The 16536-nt window shown below is 39.4% G+C and overlaps 1 protein-coding gene across 8 annotated transcripts in view; it reads right to left on the bottom strand.

Moving 5' to 3' along the window:
• The window catches only part of ELMO1 (engulfment and cell motility 1), a 304867-nt gene that overhangs the window by 24307 nt on the left and 264024 nt on the right, over nucleotides 1–16536 (bottom strand). For all 8 annotated transcript variants that reach the window (XM_066192198.1, XM_066192190.1, XM_066192232.1 and 5 more), the window contains one exon: nucleotides 5084–5247. In XM_066192198.1, the coding sequence (XP_066048295.1) occupies nucleotides 5084–5247 (164 nt within the window). The remainder of the gene's footprint in view (nucleotides 1–5083; nucleotides 5248–16536) is intronic.

Here is a 16536-nt window from a genome sequence, read left to right as displayed (position 1 = left end):
AACTTCACCTTTGCCCAAGAGTGCAGAGACCCACAATACATGTAGAAATAATGTTATATATCCTTCAGAAAATCCATTTCCTCCATCTTACTTTGATAAGAGTTCAACATGTCAAGAATTAGGCAGAAAACATATGCATATAATATTTAAAGTTTAATTTCATACACCATCACATGGATTCACAGATGTCTGAATTCATCAGTTATATCCTCACTTAGATTCATTAAGAATACATAAAAGACAGGTTTAAACATCAACTTGACAGCAAGCCTAGTAAGATTAAAAAAAATAACTGAATGTGTAGAGGATTTATAAAATATGAAGTTTGTCAGAACCATAATTTTGCATTGCTGTGCAAATTGGGTAATACCAAAAATCATTCTGTCTGACAGTATGTTCCAGCAATCATCATCAAAAGGAAGCTAAGCTCTGGTATCCCATAGAGACAACAAAAATTTTTCTCTTCTTGAAAACTTAGGAAGCCCTTTCTCTGCTGATTTCCACACTGATTTGGATCCTAAGCGTTTGATCTGCCAGACTCCCACTGAAACCACTGCAAATCCTCTGCTACAAAGATCAGGCCTTCAAAAAAATGCCCTCTTTCCCCTAGGTGTCAACAAAATTGCTGGATGCATAACCCACTGCATATTTACAAGCTCTGAAAATCCAGCTGGTCAAAAACCCAAGGAAGCATTGTAACTATAGAAACAGGCCATCTTTTGGAAATGTGCTATTAGTCCTTTAGGACTTGAATTTTCAAGCACTGTTGTTTTCTCATTGGGATCTAAGATATAAATATGTTGAATGGTTAAATACTGTGATTAAAATAATTTTGTGCTTGAATAAATGTCTTGCCTTTACTGAGCTGATGAGCTTCCCTATTCCTCAGGTAAAACCTGAGAGCAGGGGCTGAGAATAACAGTGTTAAAACACAAGTGTGGATTACTCAGCAGTTCAGGCTGCTGACTATATCTCCAGCTGGACTAATTTCAAACATTCAAGAGCGGTATAAACATCAGCTTGATATTTAGGTAGTTTAACTCAGAAACTGGATGATTAGCATGAAGTAGGTGTTAAAGATATCATAACATTGCATTTGTAAGACACTACCAAAAAACCCCAAAAATGAATGGGTCACCCAGCACATTAATATCTGAATGTTTGCTCATGACATTCTGTCTTCTGGCCTCTAATGCCCCACCTGCCCTGTACAAACCAAAGGAAGACACGGCTTTTTTAACCAATCCAAAGTGAAACAGGTAATCCTCTCTCAAAAACTTAAGTGCCTAAGGCAGACTTTGCACAGGAGAATGGGAGGAAAGAAAGAAGGGACCTCTTGGCTCTTTGGTTATGTTCTGGAGGCCCTCTGCACACAGACATTTTTGCTCTCACAAAGCTCAGTGAAGCTCAGTGTGCTACTCTCTTCTGTTTGATGGTCCTTGATCACACAGAGGTTGTGGAGACAACCCATTATTTCATGGAGAAACAGTCTCTGGTAACTCTGGACTTAGTGAAAGCCTGTAAGACCATCAAGCCCTTGCCATGGTGACTCATTGCACTTACTGACCTGAGCAGCTCCTGTCAACACACGGCTACTCGGACTTGTAAGGGTCTCAGCCATTTTTCTGACATCAGGACTTCAGACATATTTTTGCAAGGTGATCCTGGCACTCAGTGTTCCTCACTGTCAAAGTTTCTGTTGCACCATTTTGAGGTGACAGAAATGGGTCAGAACAAGCAAACCACAGCACGCAAACAGAAGATGTGCGTCTTTGAAACTCTCTATTTCCTTCTGAAAGCCATCTGAAGGCAATAGAGTTCTGTTCCTCACCATCAGTGTCTAAAGACAGGAGAGTTAGGAAAAAAAGTCTTTGTGCAAGAAATACATCCTCCTGCCTAATTTTAAAATCCATCAGGAACAATGAGCTAAAGGAAGATCATAAATGCAAATATATTTTGTGAATATTTATTTATTGTCCCTCAGATGACATTTGTTTAATAGTTTGGGCTTTGTGAAGAGAGAGAACAGACTAAGTCTAAGGAGACAGTGACTTTAAAAGCTGCCATTAGTTTCCTACTGTGTTTCTGTTTTATAAGAATCTAAAAAGTTAGTGTGCTGGTGAGACAGAGGGGTTGAGGGAAACACACATTAACATAAATGATTGTTAATTTTGTGATCTCAATGCTCTTAACACTGGAGGTAATACCAACAGCAGTTACTTGTTTTTAAAATATCTGAAAATCATTAGAAATTATTTTCAAGTTTTTCATATTACACAAACTCTTCTTCAGCGCCAGTTAAAACTGTCTCCAGCTTTTACCTTTTCAGCTTATAGTTAAAACTTACTTGATAGCAGTTTTCTTTCCAGGATAGAGCATATTACAGACATTTAAATTATTACAACACAATGGGAGAGTAATCCCAGAACTGGTTTCATGTGTATTGTCCCTTTATCTCTCTGTCATCTAGCTATGCTCCCTTTCCTCATCATGCATGCAGAGCAGGCAGCAGTGACTCTTTCTAACATTGCAGAGAAATATGTAAGATAAAAAGCAGAAAAGCATCCAGACACCTTCCTCTCTTTCCCTGTATGTTGCTGATTTTTGGACAGATGTTACTTAGTAATGGCTCCCTAGTTGCCATTAACTTTCCTTTAACCAGCAAGTCCCCAGCTGGATGCAAATTTTTTATCTAGCAGTAACCCATCTTTGTTGCCATTTAATTTGTCAAGGAGATCACTGGTCCTCTACAGGCCCACAGGATTCCTAGACAACTTCTTCTACAGCCACTCAAAATGAAACTAGGATACTTTGTAATTTCATTATGGAATGGCAATTCAGATGATCAATAACGATCCCAAATCTCTGAATTTGTTCTGAAGGACTTTTTATTTTTCCTAATCAAAAGTAGGTATTGATAAAGCTTTACTTCATATGATACAACAATACTCATATAAAAGAAACAACTAATCCTCGCAAAACAAGGTTGTAGTAGTTATGAGGATCTAAGGCAACACTTCCCAGTTTACATTCAAACACAACTTCACTGAAGCTTCCCTTATCTAGCAGCTTGAACACCTGAAGCTACAATGCTTCATACAATGAATAGAAAAAGAAAGACTTCTACCATGTTCAAGGCAGGAAAAACCATTCCCTGATTGCCATATTCTCAAGCAGAATTAAACAAGGTCTGCTGATATAACAGTCAGCATTGTGCACAATCTCTTTTAGCATATCTGCAGGGCTTTAAAATATACAGCACAGCCACGATTACTCTTTTCACTCACAGTCTCTTTCCCGACAATGGGGCCATGATTCTGTACTTCTATCAACTGTGCCATCTATGCAATTTGAGAGAGTTCAGTACAGGGAATCAAATCAAAGCACAAAATGAAAGGACTGTTTCTTTTCAGTCAAGAACAAGTGATCATGGATGTAATCAAAATGCAAATGCATGGAGTTAAATCTCTGCAAATGCAGTTGTGATTGCTTAAACACCTTATCGATTTACTTAGCCTTTATGGCCTTTAGGCTTAGCCTTTATAGCCCTTAGGCTTAGCCTTTATCCTGAATTTTAAATGATTCTCTGGTAACACTTCAGTTACTTTTTTAACTATTTGTGTTGGCTGTTTGACTTGTTCTATGACGGAGAGGGAGACACTGCACTGTGGCAGAAGCTATCCAGAGTGACACTGGAAATGAAGAGCTTGCACAGGGCATTGGCAAGTCTTTCAATGCTAGGTGATGGTGCAAGAGAATATGAATAATTGACCTGTATCATACTTAAACTGTTGAGCCATAGGGAAAGCAGGGAAGAGGAGAAGCTTTGGTGAGAAGCTTCGCAGTTCTGAGCAGCTTTGAACTGCTAAATGTTGCAGCAGATTTGCAGGGGCTTTCTGAGCAGTGGAACAATACAAAACTAACTGGAACCATTTGTAGACTATTAATTGCTGCATTACTACGAGTGACATCAGCTCTAATTGGGCATTAGGTCATGTTTTCTAACACACTGGAAACATAAAAGAAGCAGTCCCCCTTTGATCCACACTGGTATGGTTAAGATTTAATTTGTAATTGTATTTTGCTTATGCTTCCACTGTTGCCCTGCTGCCCCTGGAGGAATGTGTCCCCAGAGTTTGTACTTAGATATCTGTATCCTGTAGAAACAAATCAAAATTAATATCCTGCTTCTGAATCATGGAATGCTCTGGTCCAAATCCATTTCTATACTTTTGCCTTGGAAAAGGAGATTTAGAAGATCATGAGCCATTCCACTTGCAACAGTCAGGATTTCATGACATTTCAGCTGATGCTTCTGGAGTCCTCACCATTTCTCGGCTGATCTCAAAAGGTTCCTGTTATTCTCAGTATAACATTTGCACAGTACAGAGTCTGCATCTGTCCTGTGCCATCAGTTCAGCCACAAGCCCAGACGTGGTCCAGAGCCAAATGCAGCCTCCATTCTTCATGTAACAGAACAAAGCGTATTCTGAGAAATGAGAAGGAGCTATGGAGGCAATATTAGCCTTGCACACTTTGCAGTAAACAACAAGCAAAGGATTGGCTAGCTGCCAGAACGTTGCTATTTACAAATAAGTAAATGAATGCTTGTCATTAACACCAATTTATAATGCTATATACAAGGACAACTCTTTTGGAAAGACAGTGTGTGGCTCCTCTTCTTCTGGGCTTCTCTCTGTCTGGCTCAGTGAGGCTTTGAACAGAAGACAAAGTTGTGGTGTTTGATTAGTTGGATATTTTTTTTGAAAGCCACTACCAGCACCAAAATCAGGCTCACAATCATGCAGAGCTAGGAAATGTCAAAGCACTGCTCCATATAAATAAGCCATGTGAATTCCTGTGGGGACTTGCCAAATCTGGTTTCACTGAACTCAAGTAAAAAGTTATGATTCCCAGTAGAAGAAAACATAATGCATTTTAAGCAGATGCCTCACTACTGCTTTTGAGCACAGCTCCCTGGACAACTTTTCTCCCTGGGATTCCCCAGAAGGGCTCACAAATGTCATTCTCCCTTGTTAATCCTTCCATGAAAAAACAAGTGGGGAGAGAACACAATACTTACAGAATTGGACGAGACTGGAAATCTTCCTGGTTCATTCTTTCAGACTGGCGTATTTTCAGTATTTCTGTGTAACTGAGATTCTGGAGTTTGCTCTTGAATTGATCCAGAGAGCTAGGCTTGGTAGTGAGTGCTCTCATTATCTGTTCTTTCACTACCTGCATTACCTGCAGTTAACAAGGAAAGAAAAAGAAGCTGTGTTAACACTTTATGTGTTTTTGTTTCAAATCTTATTCTGGGTCACACTAAGGTTTCTAGGTATAGAAGATGATTAGTACTTTGTGGTCTCTTAGACAATTTTCAGCAACATAACCAGAAAATAAGCCAACTTCTGACAGGGCATCACAGCCTACATTAAAAGCTCATCTGCTTTGTGACAAAACTGGGTTTTTTTCTGAAGGTGGTGGGGAGCTCCTGACTGGCTCATTGCTTCCTTTTATCCCTTACACCCGGAGGCAATGGGCACACACCAGAACACAGGAAACACTTTGAACACCCTTCAAACCCCTTTAAACACGAGGAAACCCTTTTTCATTGTGAAGGTGACCAAGCACTTGCACAGGTTGCCGAGGGAGGTGATGGATTCTGCATCCTTGGAGACACTAAAAAACTATCTGGACATGGTGCTAGGCAACAGGCTCTGTGTGGCCCTGCTTGAGGGAAGGCTGACCAGATGACTTCCAGAAGTTGCTTCCAACCTCAACGGCTCTGAGATTCTGTGAGAGCCTCATGCTGCAGGCACGTTGTGGCCATACACAGAGAACGGGAAGGAGAACTAAAAGAGACCATTAGCCAGGGAAAGAGAAAGATCACTTTGTCAAGGATACTACAGGACTGCTTTTGAATAAAGGCCATAAACAATGCAAACCAAAAAATGAGAATGAAGGATGGCTAGGCAACAGCCATCTTCTATTCTGCATAATAATTATTTTTTCAGGACAAAACTGCTGAGACACTGTTAACTAAGGAGAGTTTCTTGGATCTAGTTCAGATAAATACATACGGAGATTACTTTTTCTTTCTCTCCATAATCCTGGACTCATTTCCTTGGTGATGGTGCAAGTCACACACTTTGAAATATTTATCTGATCATGTGCCTAAATTGGCTGAAAGAACAATTTATCATACTCAGAAAGGTCCATCTCACCCACATGCCAAAGCTAAAAACCAGTAGGAAATGGTAAGAGCCCCAGGGTACCAAAATGGTAATGACAGAAATCAACAGTTACACAAACAGAAGGCAAACTTTTTTCTGTGCTGTTAATTTTCCTTTATTCTTTCATCTTCACTATGCATCTTAAAACAGAAACTCATCTTCTCAGAGGTTCCCTAATAATTCCAAAACTTTATCTTTTCATTTAAATATTTAATTGTTTCACATGTGTTGCCTCAATCTTCTAACTCATTGCCTGCACTGTTTTCTATTTTTGCTTCCTGAGACATACCTTCTTTCTCAGATGCGATCTAAGCACTCATTTTAGCTGTGCCTAGCAGGTGAAACTAAGCAACTAAAGAACCGAAGAATTACTTAGCTGGTCTACCAGTGAGAATGAGCTACTTATCTATTGAAAGATGAATTTCTGACTGGCACCTAAGTGCTCAGAGGAATTAACCTCCTCACCTGCATTCACAGTGCACTCACTAGTCCACACCAGCCCAAGCAGGAAAGGTGCTGTCAAACCTCAGAAATGACAAACCACTACAAAACCCAAACAACCTGAACGTTGATGGATCATGTCCAACAAGGTGAGTGGCATAATCCTCCTGATTTCACTGGCTCTTGGTTTATCAACTAAAAGGGCTTACACAAAAAGAATGTGTCCACAAAGGAAACATCAAAGGAACAGCAAGAGTGAAACAAACAATTCTAGTGCCCAGTTGGATGTTTAAAAATATGTTCTGTGTTCCTCTTTCTGCCTTCTTGACAATGACTACCTATTGCTGCTAATTAATTTTAAATATAAATATAATGCTGAAATCACTTATGCATGCATGTAATTTCACTTTCATAAGTTCATTCAAATATCTATGCAGATCTGATTTTTTGTTGCTTACATACAAATTTAGTTTCCTAAATTGAGTGACTCACAATAGGGAAGCTGTCTCTTACAAGCACTTTTTCTCATAAAACAAATGGACAAACAAATTAATAAATCTGGTATTTTAGGGACTTGCATGCATAGGGGTCTTTCCAGTCTGATCTCTAAACCATCGACATGAAGCAGTGCTCATTCTTTGCTACACTCTGCAAAGGAGGTTCAAATTCAGTAGATTTGGAGCTTGGTCACTTTTGCTTATTTGCGACACACTTCTCTGTAATTAATTTGTAGAGTTAACACACAAACAATGAAAATTCCTCTTCTTTGCTGTTGTGTGGAAGGTCATCCACACGGTACCCTGAAAGAGCCCCTTGGTCTAGAGGCTGCCCTTGCTCCCGAGAGAGAAGGCAGGAAGGGCATGCCCCAGGGCCAGCACATGAGGTGACTTACTTGCCTTCTCACATTTATAGCCAACAGTATTTAACTAGCTGGCCAAAGTGTCATAGCTGCTGATTGTAGTGAGTCTCCTGAGCCTTTGGGAATCACTCCCAAGGACTTCCAATCTGTTCAATTTCCAGTGCTCAGTTGCCAGCCTTTGATTACTGCTCTCTGACAGCATCAACCTTTCCTCCTCATGTATCTGACCTTACAATGAAATTAAAGGTATTCTCCACTCAATGTGATTGTACATAGACACTGTAGACAGTTGTTTTAATTATATTATGCTGTGCTACTCTTACTGAGAAATGAGTGTTTCAGAGGACGCATTTGATTTAAATCAGGTGCTTTTTATCTGATGACCCCTTGTATGGATGGGTAAGAGAATCCAAGTTCTGTGTTGCAACTAAGACAGATGAATTCACTGAAGACATGAAGAAAAAAGACAGTAGGAAGAAACCAACCATTTTTTTTTTCCAATTAAACACATAGTACCTTATTCCCCAGATTTTGTATCCATTTACCATATTTCAATAGCTAGTATCCAGCCATTACATGTTTTTCATTGAGCTGTTTTAGTCTAGTTTGTTGTGTGTTTTGCTTATTTGACCTCATCTTCGTCATATCATATTCTGACTATTTCGGCTTTTCAACGTTTGCCCCCTCTTCTCTCTCTCTCTTACCATGACAACTTTTGCCTGTGCAAGTCTATTCTTTCTGGATGGAGCAGAGGTCTGAACTTGGGCTCTACAACAAGGTGTCAGAATAAAAAGAGTGAGAAATTGTTAATGCCAAAAGGAGTGGTTTACCAGGGCCAAACTCTACAGAAAGCTTCTCACTGACCTTATTTCAGCACCTTGCTTGCAGCTACAGAAAGCACAAACTTCTCTACTCACCATACTGATGCAAAGTTTGCTCTTGGTACTGACTAGAGAAGCCAGGCAGCCCTCTCAGACACCTACCATTAGCCTGCAAGATTCTGGAAATTTCAGTCTGAGCCTTCCACTCACCAGATACATTCCTTCTACAAACTCACAGCATCAATCCTTTCAGAAACATCCCCCAGAACAGCCTGAAGGCCCAAATGTTCACAACTCATCTGGGGTGTTACCCAAGGGGTAGTAGCTTTGCACGGAAAAAGGGTAGGTTTAGATTAGGTATGAGGAAGAAATCCTTTCTGTGACAGTAACAGTCTCCCCAGAGAAGCAGTGGATGCCCCACCCCTGGAAGTGTTCAAGCCCAGGCTGGGTGGGGCTTTGAGTAACCTGGTTCAGTGGGAAGTGTCCCTCTCCATGGTGGTAAGGCTTGAATTAGGGCCCCAAATCATGCTATGATTCTCTGCTCTGTGAAGCACCAGACAGAAGATGAACCCTTCTCATAATTTTCCCACAATATCAATGTTTCACTTGGATAAGCACGCCCTTTGATGTGCAATTTCAGTAGCAAGAACAAGTCTGGATGCCATCAGAGAAGCCTCTAAGTTGCACATCTTGTATTTTGGGGCACTTGTCACACTGATTGCTTCTTGGATGGGTGACTCAGGGGGTTGGGTGTGTCAGCACATAATGCTGACCGACTGCTATTAATCTTGACAGTTCACCTTCCTTCTGCACAGACAAGACTTAGATATAAATAACCCACATTACAATGATGTGCTTACTTCAGTGCTTTCCTGATTTGGCTCAACATTATCAAGTACTGCTAGGTGTGATTCCTCTACCTCACTGCAGCACATGATACAAGAGCAGCCACTGAACTGCCCTTCATCTGGAGGCTCCTCTCTACCAGACTTGAAGAACCTCAGATGTGAGAAGATTTAGGCCCTCATTCACTAGCTTTTTCATGTGACCATTAAAAATCATTCAGCCAACAAACAGAACTGGAGGAAAGACATCTCTTTGCAAATTCGTTGCAAAAAATTCATACCTAGCTTCCTTCCTAACTAAATATTCCTGAAAAAAGTAGCTTGGTTAATACAAATTAAAGAACGCAGGTAGAAACATCATTTGGTGATTGAGATCCAGCTTGATCATTTCAGTGTCACAAAGAGATTTCATTCAGTTAAATCCACAAGGCAGGCAAAAACAAGGTTGTAGGATGAAATAGCCTAAACACTCTTAATGAACAGTGCTTACTGACAAAGGAGGCTGTAAAGAAAATTTAATTCCGAAGGGAAAGGAAACGATTTTAGTTTACCATCAGCCTGTCAACTCCTTTAATGAAAATTTTACATGTTTAATGTGTGCACCAGGTAATTTGAGACATCTTTTAAACCGTTCCAAAGGATAAATTGTTACAACTAGATCAATGGTTATGTTTTCAGACTACTCAGAAGAGTCATCCTGAGAGGCTTCAAGGTCTTTGGAAGATAATTCAATGGTGATTCCCCCCACCCCCTGCCCCAATCTCCACATATTGCAGTCTGTGAATTCACTACACTAGTCTCTCAGTCACAGCCTGTACCAAACATTAACTCCACATTACTTTAGAATATTAATTTAAACATGCCCTCCTACACAAGCAAATTTAAACTCAGTGCTGGCACAATCTAACCATTGACAAGAGATTCCAAAATTCCAGACCATTACTTCTATTACAGTCTGTGTACTCTGGAATTACAAAACCCCCCCAGTTTTCAATCTTCTTAGCTATTCCAGAACACAAGGACAGTTACTGTACCCAGCAATAAAGAGGCAACTCTAAGCCGTCTGGATGTACGTAGCCACAGGAATAATTAAGTTGATTCATTGTCAGGAAGCAGGATGAGAAAGCAACTGTCAGAGGATTTAGCAGATATAAGCTCTGATACATTTTATCTCTTCATGTCTCTGCAGAATTTAAAACCCATTGCCAGAAGTTAGTGTTGCTGTGGTTTTGACTTGCCTTCCTTAGTTCTTTCCTTAGTCCTTTCCCTTTCCCTTTCCCTTTCCCTTTCCTTTCCTTGTAATTTTCTAGTATTAACCAAGAGATTTTTCAGTCTGCAGGAAAGAGACCTGAAACAATGGAGTGGTTATGATCAAGCTGAGCAGCCTGTTTCCATGCAGGATCAGTATCCAGTTCAGCAGTGACTATCATTTTGCAGAACAAATGAGCACTCCTAGCAGATGTGATGATGGTGCTGAGAGATAGGAGATGTGACAGCAGTTCCACACAAGCTGTTTAACAGGTTTATAGCAGGAGTCAGAAAACCTGCTGCTGTAGCAATACATCAAAGTGAAATCTTGTTCAGAGCCTCGGGACCCAAATAATTGCCTGCCCTCTGGTGAGGAAAAGAGGGAAGAGAACATGGAGAGCCTGACCTTGCACTGGATTCCAAGATACAGAAGGTCAAGTAGTAAAGAAAGAACAGGCTGGAGATTGAGTGATCACAACTGTTTCACGTTTCAGAGAACTTGATTGTTCTGATTTTTATTTTCCCTTGACTAATGAATCCCAGGTGTGGGAAAACAGATTGAAACCACACAGTTCCTGGGAACTGTGATGGGCTGAGACTGCTCTTAATCCAAGACTATGGAAGAGGAGATAGAGGATTCTTTGCATTCTTGTAAGAAAGATGGAATAAGAGCATCAGGGTCATGAGCACCAGACTAGTGAGCACCGTGAAACAGGGGGTGAAAGGGAGGCTGAGAAGAAACAAGGAAAGGGTCTGAGGAGTACCTCCTTCTGAAGAAGCTGATGTAAAAACGTTCAGTTCCCTGCAAGAGATTCCCAGCTTACTGTGCTATTGCAAGCGAGCACCTTGTTAACCATGTTCAGAGGAAATGAACCACTTATTGCTGAATTCCGTCATATTACATCCTTGGGCTACTCGACCTCTGCAGGAAGGGTCTGTGGCCACAGCCTGACTTGGCACTTTCCAAAAGTTCCCAGAGTTCTGTTAGCTGCACTGATTATTTTTCCCTTGGATACACAGATCCTGATGGAAAACCACTGGATACCCATGGAGCCATCCAGTTCTCTTTTAACATTACTATTTATTTTCTCAAATAAACTCAGTCACATTGGCAGAGGCTTTGGCTGGGAGCGAAAACAATCTTGAACTTAATTGAGAAAAAGACAAAGAGCTGTCACAAAATTCCACTAAAGGTACTGTGGCTAAAGGAATGGGCAAGAAGATGATTTTTACAAGGAATGAGAACAGACTGGAGTATGCAAAGGAAAATGAAAGCAAACTAGTAGGAAAGGTGTTATAAATATGGAAAAGTGACCAGAGCAGGAACAAACGTTCCAGTGGGTAGTATCAGCATGAGGAGGAATGCCTCTGGAGGATGGCTTGCAACAAAATGATTAAAAATGAGGACAAGTTTGAAGAAGAAAAAAAGAGGCTATGATAGACGTTGTCTTTCAACAGAAAACAAAGGCTAAAGTAAAAGAAGAAATGAGATTTTATTAGAAGTTCAGTTAAATGGAAATAGGAAAACAGAGGGTAAAATATGAGGGAAATTATATATTTCTAAAATTATGGCTCAGGAAGCAGCTGACTGAAAGGAAATCTTCCTTAAGGACTGGCCTGAGGAAGTTGAAGATAAAATTAATAGTAACAGAAAGGGAAGTGAACAGCAATCCTTTACAAACTTGAAAGGCAAGGAGTTTTAGAATCATCATCAAAATACATACAAACACTCTCCATAATTTCTTCATTTTGATAAAAGACAATGTGGAAGAAGTTCACTCTCTTCTTCCAGGACTAAAATCAGATCCCACCCACAAATGCAAAGGTTCCATTCAAAACAATGCTAATCTAAACACACAGGTCAAATACCATTTGCTTGGGTAATACTGGGCTGAAAGAGGAATGACTGATAGACAGAAAACCTCTTCTTTGCATTAAATATTTGGAGGAAACTATTTGCATCAGAAATAAGGAATAAAATTCTTTTCCTGTATATGCTTTGTGCCTTGAGGTAGACAAGGCAAGAAGTAAGTGCTGTATGACAATGTTTCCACCACAATAAAATGATGTGCAAAGTTAATATGACAGTTTTGGTAAACTTTCTTGTTAGTTAATTGAAATCTTAGGTCAGGCAATATTACATTATTTCCCCCAATGTCTGACAACCTCCTTTGACAAAATAAAACATGCACAAAATCATTTGTGGGTGGCATTTAAACCAGGGCTCTTCACAGACAAAATGTACTGATCTTCTCAAACAAAATGTTAAGTGAGGGGAGGGGGGAAATGAGGAGATAGCCTTAGTCATACATATACTAACGTAATAATTAACATGTCAAACAATACGCTTGTAAATTCTAATGAAAAACAATATGAGAGTTACCCATGATTAGGAACATACATTTGGGTGCTGCTTCCCTTAATTACATTAAATAGCATACACTAAATGAAAATTAACTTAATATATTGGCAAACTGCGGGTTCTACAGGAGGAAAACAAGGACAGGATTCTAACAGATAGCTCTTTTCCCCCTAGGAAAACATAAAAATCAAAGAACTCAAGTCCTAGATATTAATGATGAATTTAAAAAAGACTCTTTTAATGGGTAGAGAAACAGGAAAAGCGGCAGAGCAAATTTTTTTAAAAAGTCGAACAGAAGGGTCTAGAATCATTGCTCAGTACACCTGATAAATGGATGAAACTGTAAAAACAACATTAGAGCTTCATATATTTCTATCTTGTTTAGCTGAGACAAAAACAAATAAAGGTGTGGCCAGCGAAGATGTCCAGGCTCTTTCACCAGCTGAAAGCATGGTGTTGAGATCCCTCCTGTCCCAGTTCTGAACGGCCACATGGGATTGCACAGGGTGCAAGCCTGCCACTCTCCCTCCTTGTGCTGTCTCTCCTTGTCTCCAGTCAACTACAGGGACTCTCCAGCCTAGTTTCTAAATGGAAGGGGAGCCCGTGCACCAGATTCGTGTCTTTTTAATACCAACGAAATGCAGTTCCTTAGTCATCTAAGGGACCAACAAATACACCAGCTAGCACAAAGCACCAGGCAATACGGGTACAGCTTCTCAACCTTTCAGCTTCATATCTCTCCTCCTTGCTAACCTTCTCCCAAACCTGATAGACCTGGAAAATCCACCCAGTCTGTCCATGAATTCCACTTGTTTTCAGTAGAAAATTCAGCCAAATTTTCCCATGAAAATTGTTCAGAGAGAAGGAGATTTGCCTGTGAAAAATGTTCAGTGATTAAACACTCTACATGCAAAAGCCCTGCAATTTTGCCAAGCTTTGCTAATACTTATGTAGTACTTATGTAATACTTGCTGTTCCTTCAGCAAGTCCAAAAGTTGGTTCACCACTCAAACAGTACAGTTTCTTATTTAGTTACAAGTATTCCCTCACATTTATTCTGTTACTTACATGAACAAAGGAAAAGAAAATATACATAGGAGCTGGAAGTTTCAGCTTTTGTTTTCTGGACCTGACATAAGTGACTTTAACCATTTCATTGCTACCTTTTTGTTTTCTTTCTTGTTTGTTTTGCTTTGGGGTTTGCATTTTATTAGAAAAGTGAAACCTCCAAAATTTCCACCTAACAAAACCATGAAAGACTGAAAATGTGGTTTTGGATTCAGTTCGTTGAATTAGAAAGCTAAGTTACATATTTAGACTTCTCTGACAAAAGCATAAACCCAGCGTTTGGTATGATCATGTTGGATTATTTCATTCAGTCCCATTACTTGTATGCCCTTACAGTTAATGTAAATGATCAGGCTGAGCGCCTTGGAATTATGAAAAAGTCAATTGTTCAGATGTGCCATGCCTTTGAATGAGCCTACATGTTCTTTTACACTGTAATTTATAACAAAGTAAACTGTAATAATTTTTAGGTAAAGTCTTGTTTTCATATTCATGTCCCTGAAGAAAAGTGAGCTGACAAACATGCCTACAGAACACCAAATTTTTAGCACATCTTGTATTAATAACTGTTTCAAGTGATAATTGCAATGTTATCAGAGATTCTAGTCTGTGCCACAATAATAAAAAGTAGCTGCATGAAATAGCTGCATGACTCACAGGAATACACAAAGCAATGAAGAGGTTAAACCTATTGCAACTTGTGAGATGCTAGCAATAGATATTATTCTGTAAATCTGCTGCTCACAAATTACTGACTTGACAGATCATAATAAGTGCTGTCAGGACTATTACAAAGCAAGATCTGCTTGGAACTGCCAAATATACACAAAATGTGTATGTCCATCAGGAAAGAAAAAAGTGTTTTCATTGCCATTTTAAAATGTTCTGAAATAACAGAATAGGACCTGCCTTAAATACTGAATTTTTGCAGTCTAGTCCAATGAGATTCCTGCCTCAGGTAGGAATTACTGTGCTGGTCATATAAATAACAACAACACGTATTGTTTTTTCCTCCTGAGCTGTGGCACATAACCAAGAATATAAGGAATTCAACCAGACTATTCTTAGAAGAAGAAAATGCACAGATGACTTGTTTTGCTATAGCTCATTTTAAGAACTGCAGTGAAATGGTTTATGGCTTCAGAAACCTGTATTTTTCATTGCTGCAAAGGAACAATCTTTTCTTCCCACAGATCAAAGGGAAGCTTTTTTGGGATCTACATGCAGTACTGGAAAATAAACTACTCCCTAGGACAGAGAGCAGTGATTTATATGACACCTAATACTAACACCAACAATTCAAAACCATTCAGTCACCTCACTGTGATTACAAAACCAATCTGCTAGCCAGGGAAGTTAGGAATGGAATAAAACTACTTAGGCTACCCAATGCTTTGGGAATATGATAGACTTCTACAAGCACAGGGAAAAGCATCCACAGTAATTTGAAAAGTTAACTAAAGATATATTGGTAACCATCAAAACTGGTCCCATTGCTCCATGCTCTTCACTACATGCATAGGAAGCACCTGAAAAAAATCACACTTTTTTCCCCCTCCAGTGAATACTATGTCAATACCACATTCTCAGTTTATTTTTTTTCCCTTTCTTCCTTTCACTCAGATTAAATCAGAGCCTAAGGATTTTTTTTTTCTCACAAAAGGATTAAAACAAGATTGGCTTCAAGTTTACTTCCCACTATTGATTTGAAAGTACCAATGACATACACAGAAACACATCTCCAGAAACACATCGATCCTGCCTAGGAGGCTAAAGAATGTCTTAAAATAGTGCTATTCTTAGTAAACAACTAGTGAGTTATGGGTGCATAAAGACTTCCAGTAATGAAAGATACTTTCTCTGATAACTTGAATGCTATCACTGCACTTTTTTCCACACTGTCACAAATCACTGCGCTTCTTTCAGTATTGTCATTAATCCACATTTTTAACCAGCCAGCAGACTCCCTTTGCCCACAACTCTGTAATTATTTACTTTATGTTTTTAGGGAGGAGATAAATTTAGAATTAAATGGAAGACATTTGTTTTCCCTTGAAAGGTTAGATTCAGATTCCATGCACTCCAGACTGCAGTAGTCACCAAAAAAAAAAAAAAACCAACAAACCCAAAAAACCAAAAAACCAACCAACCAAAAAAAACACCCAAACCAAAAAAACAACAAACAAACAAACAAAAAAACCCCCCAAAACCCCACAAAAAACCCACAACCAAAATCAAACAAACAAAAATGGGCATCGCACTTATTCTGCAATTTCCCTAATGCCTCAGAAGTGAATACACAAAGGATGTACTTTGGTAAGTTTGCTCAGGTCCAGAAAAAAGCCAAATGGGAGATGTCATGCTAGACTCAACATGGTCCAGGGGCACAGACATGGTGTGTCCAGACATTTGTTTCACATGTTGGTGACAAGGAGTCTAGAACTGAGGTTACAGATATAAGGAGGTTAATCCTTCTATTCTTTGGCTCTATGGAGCAATTAGAGTGCTGAATGGCATGTGAGGCAATGACAACAAAAGTTTTTGTAAAACTTTGCTATTTTATCCTAGTGGAAGTCAGGCAAGAAGGGGGAGGAAAACTTACTTTTCCTGTAAGGGAAATATTGGTGGGAATGATGGAACCTGTGTTTTTATGTAT

Source organism: Chamaea fasciata, unplaced genomic scaffold, assembly GCF_029207755.1.
Source record: "Chamaea fasciata isolate MVZ Bird 193981 ecotype frontalis unplaced genomic scaffold, bChaFas1.0.hap1 SCAF_1, whole genome shotgun sequence".
In the NCBI taxonomy this organism is placed as follows: domain Eukaryota; kingdom Metazoa; phylum Chordata; class Aves; order Passeriformes; family Sylviidae; genus Chamaea; species Chamaea fasciata.
This window is presented reverse-complemented; position numbering and strand designations above follow the sequence as displayed.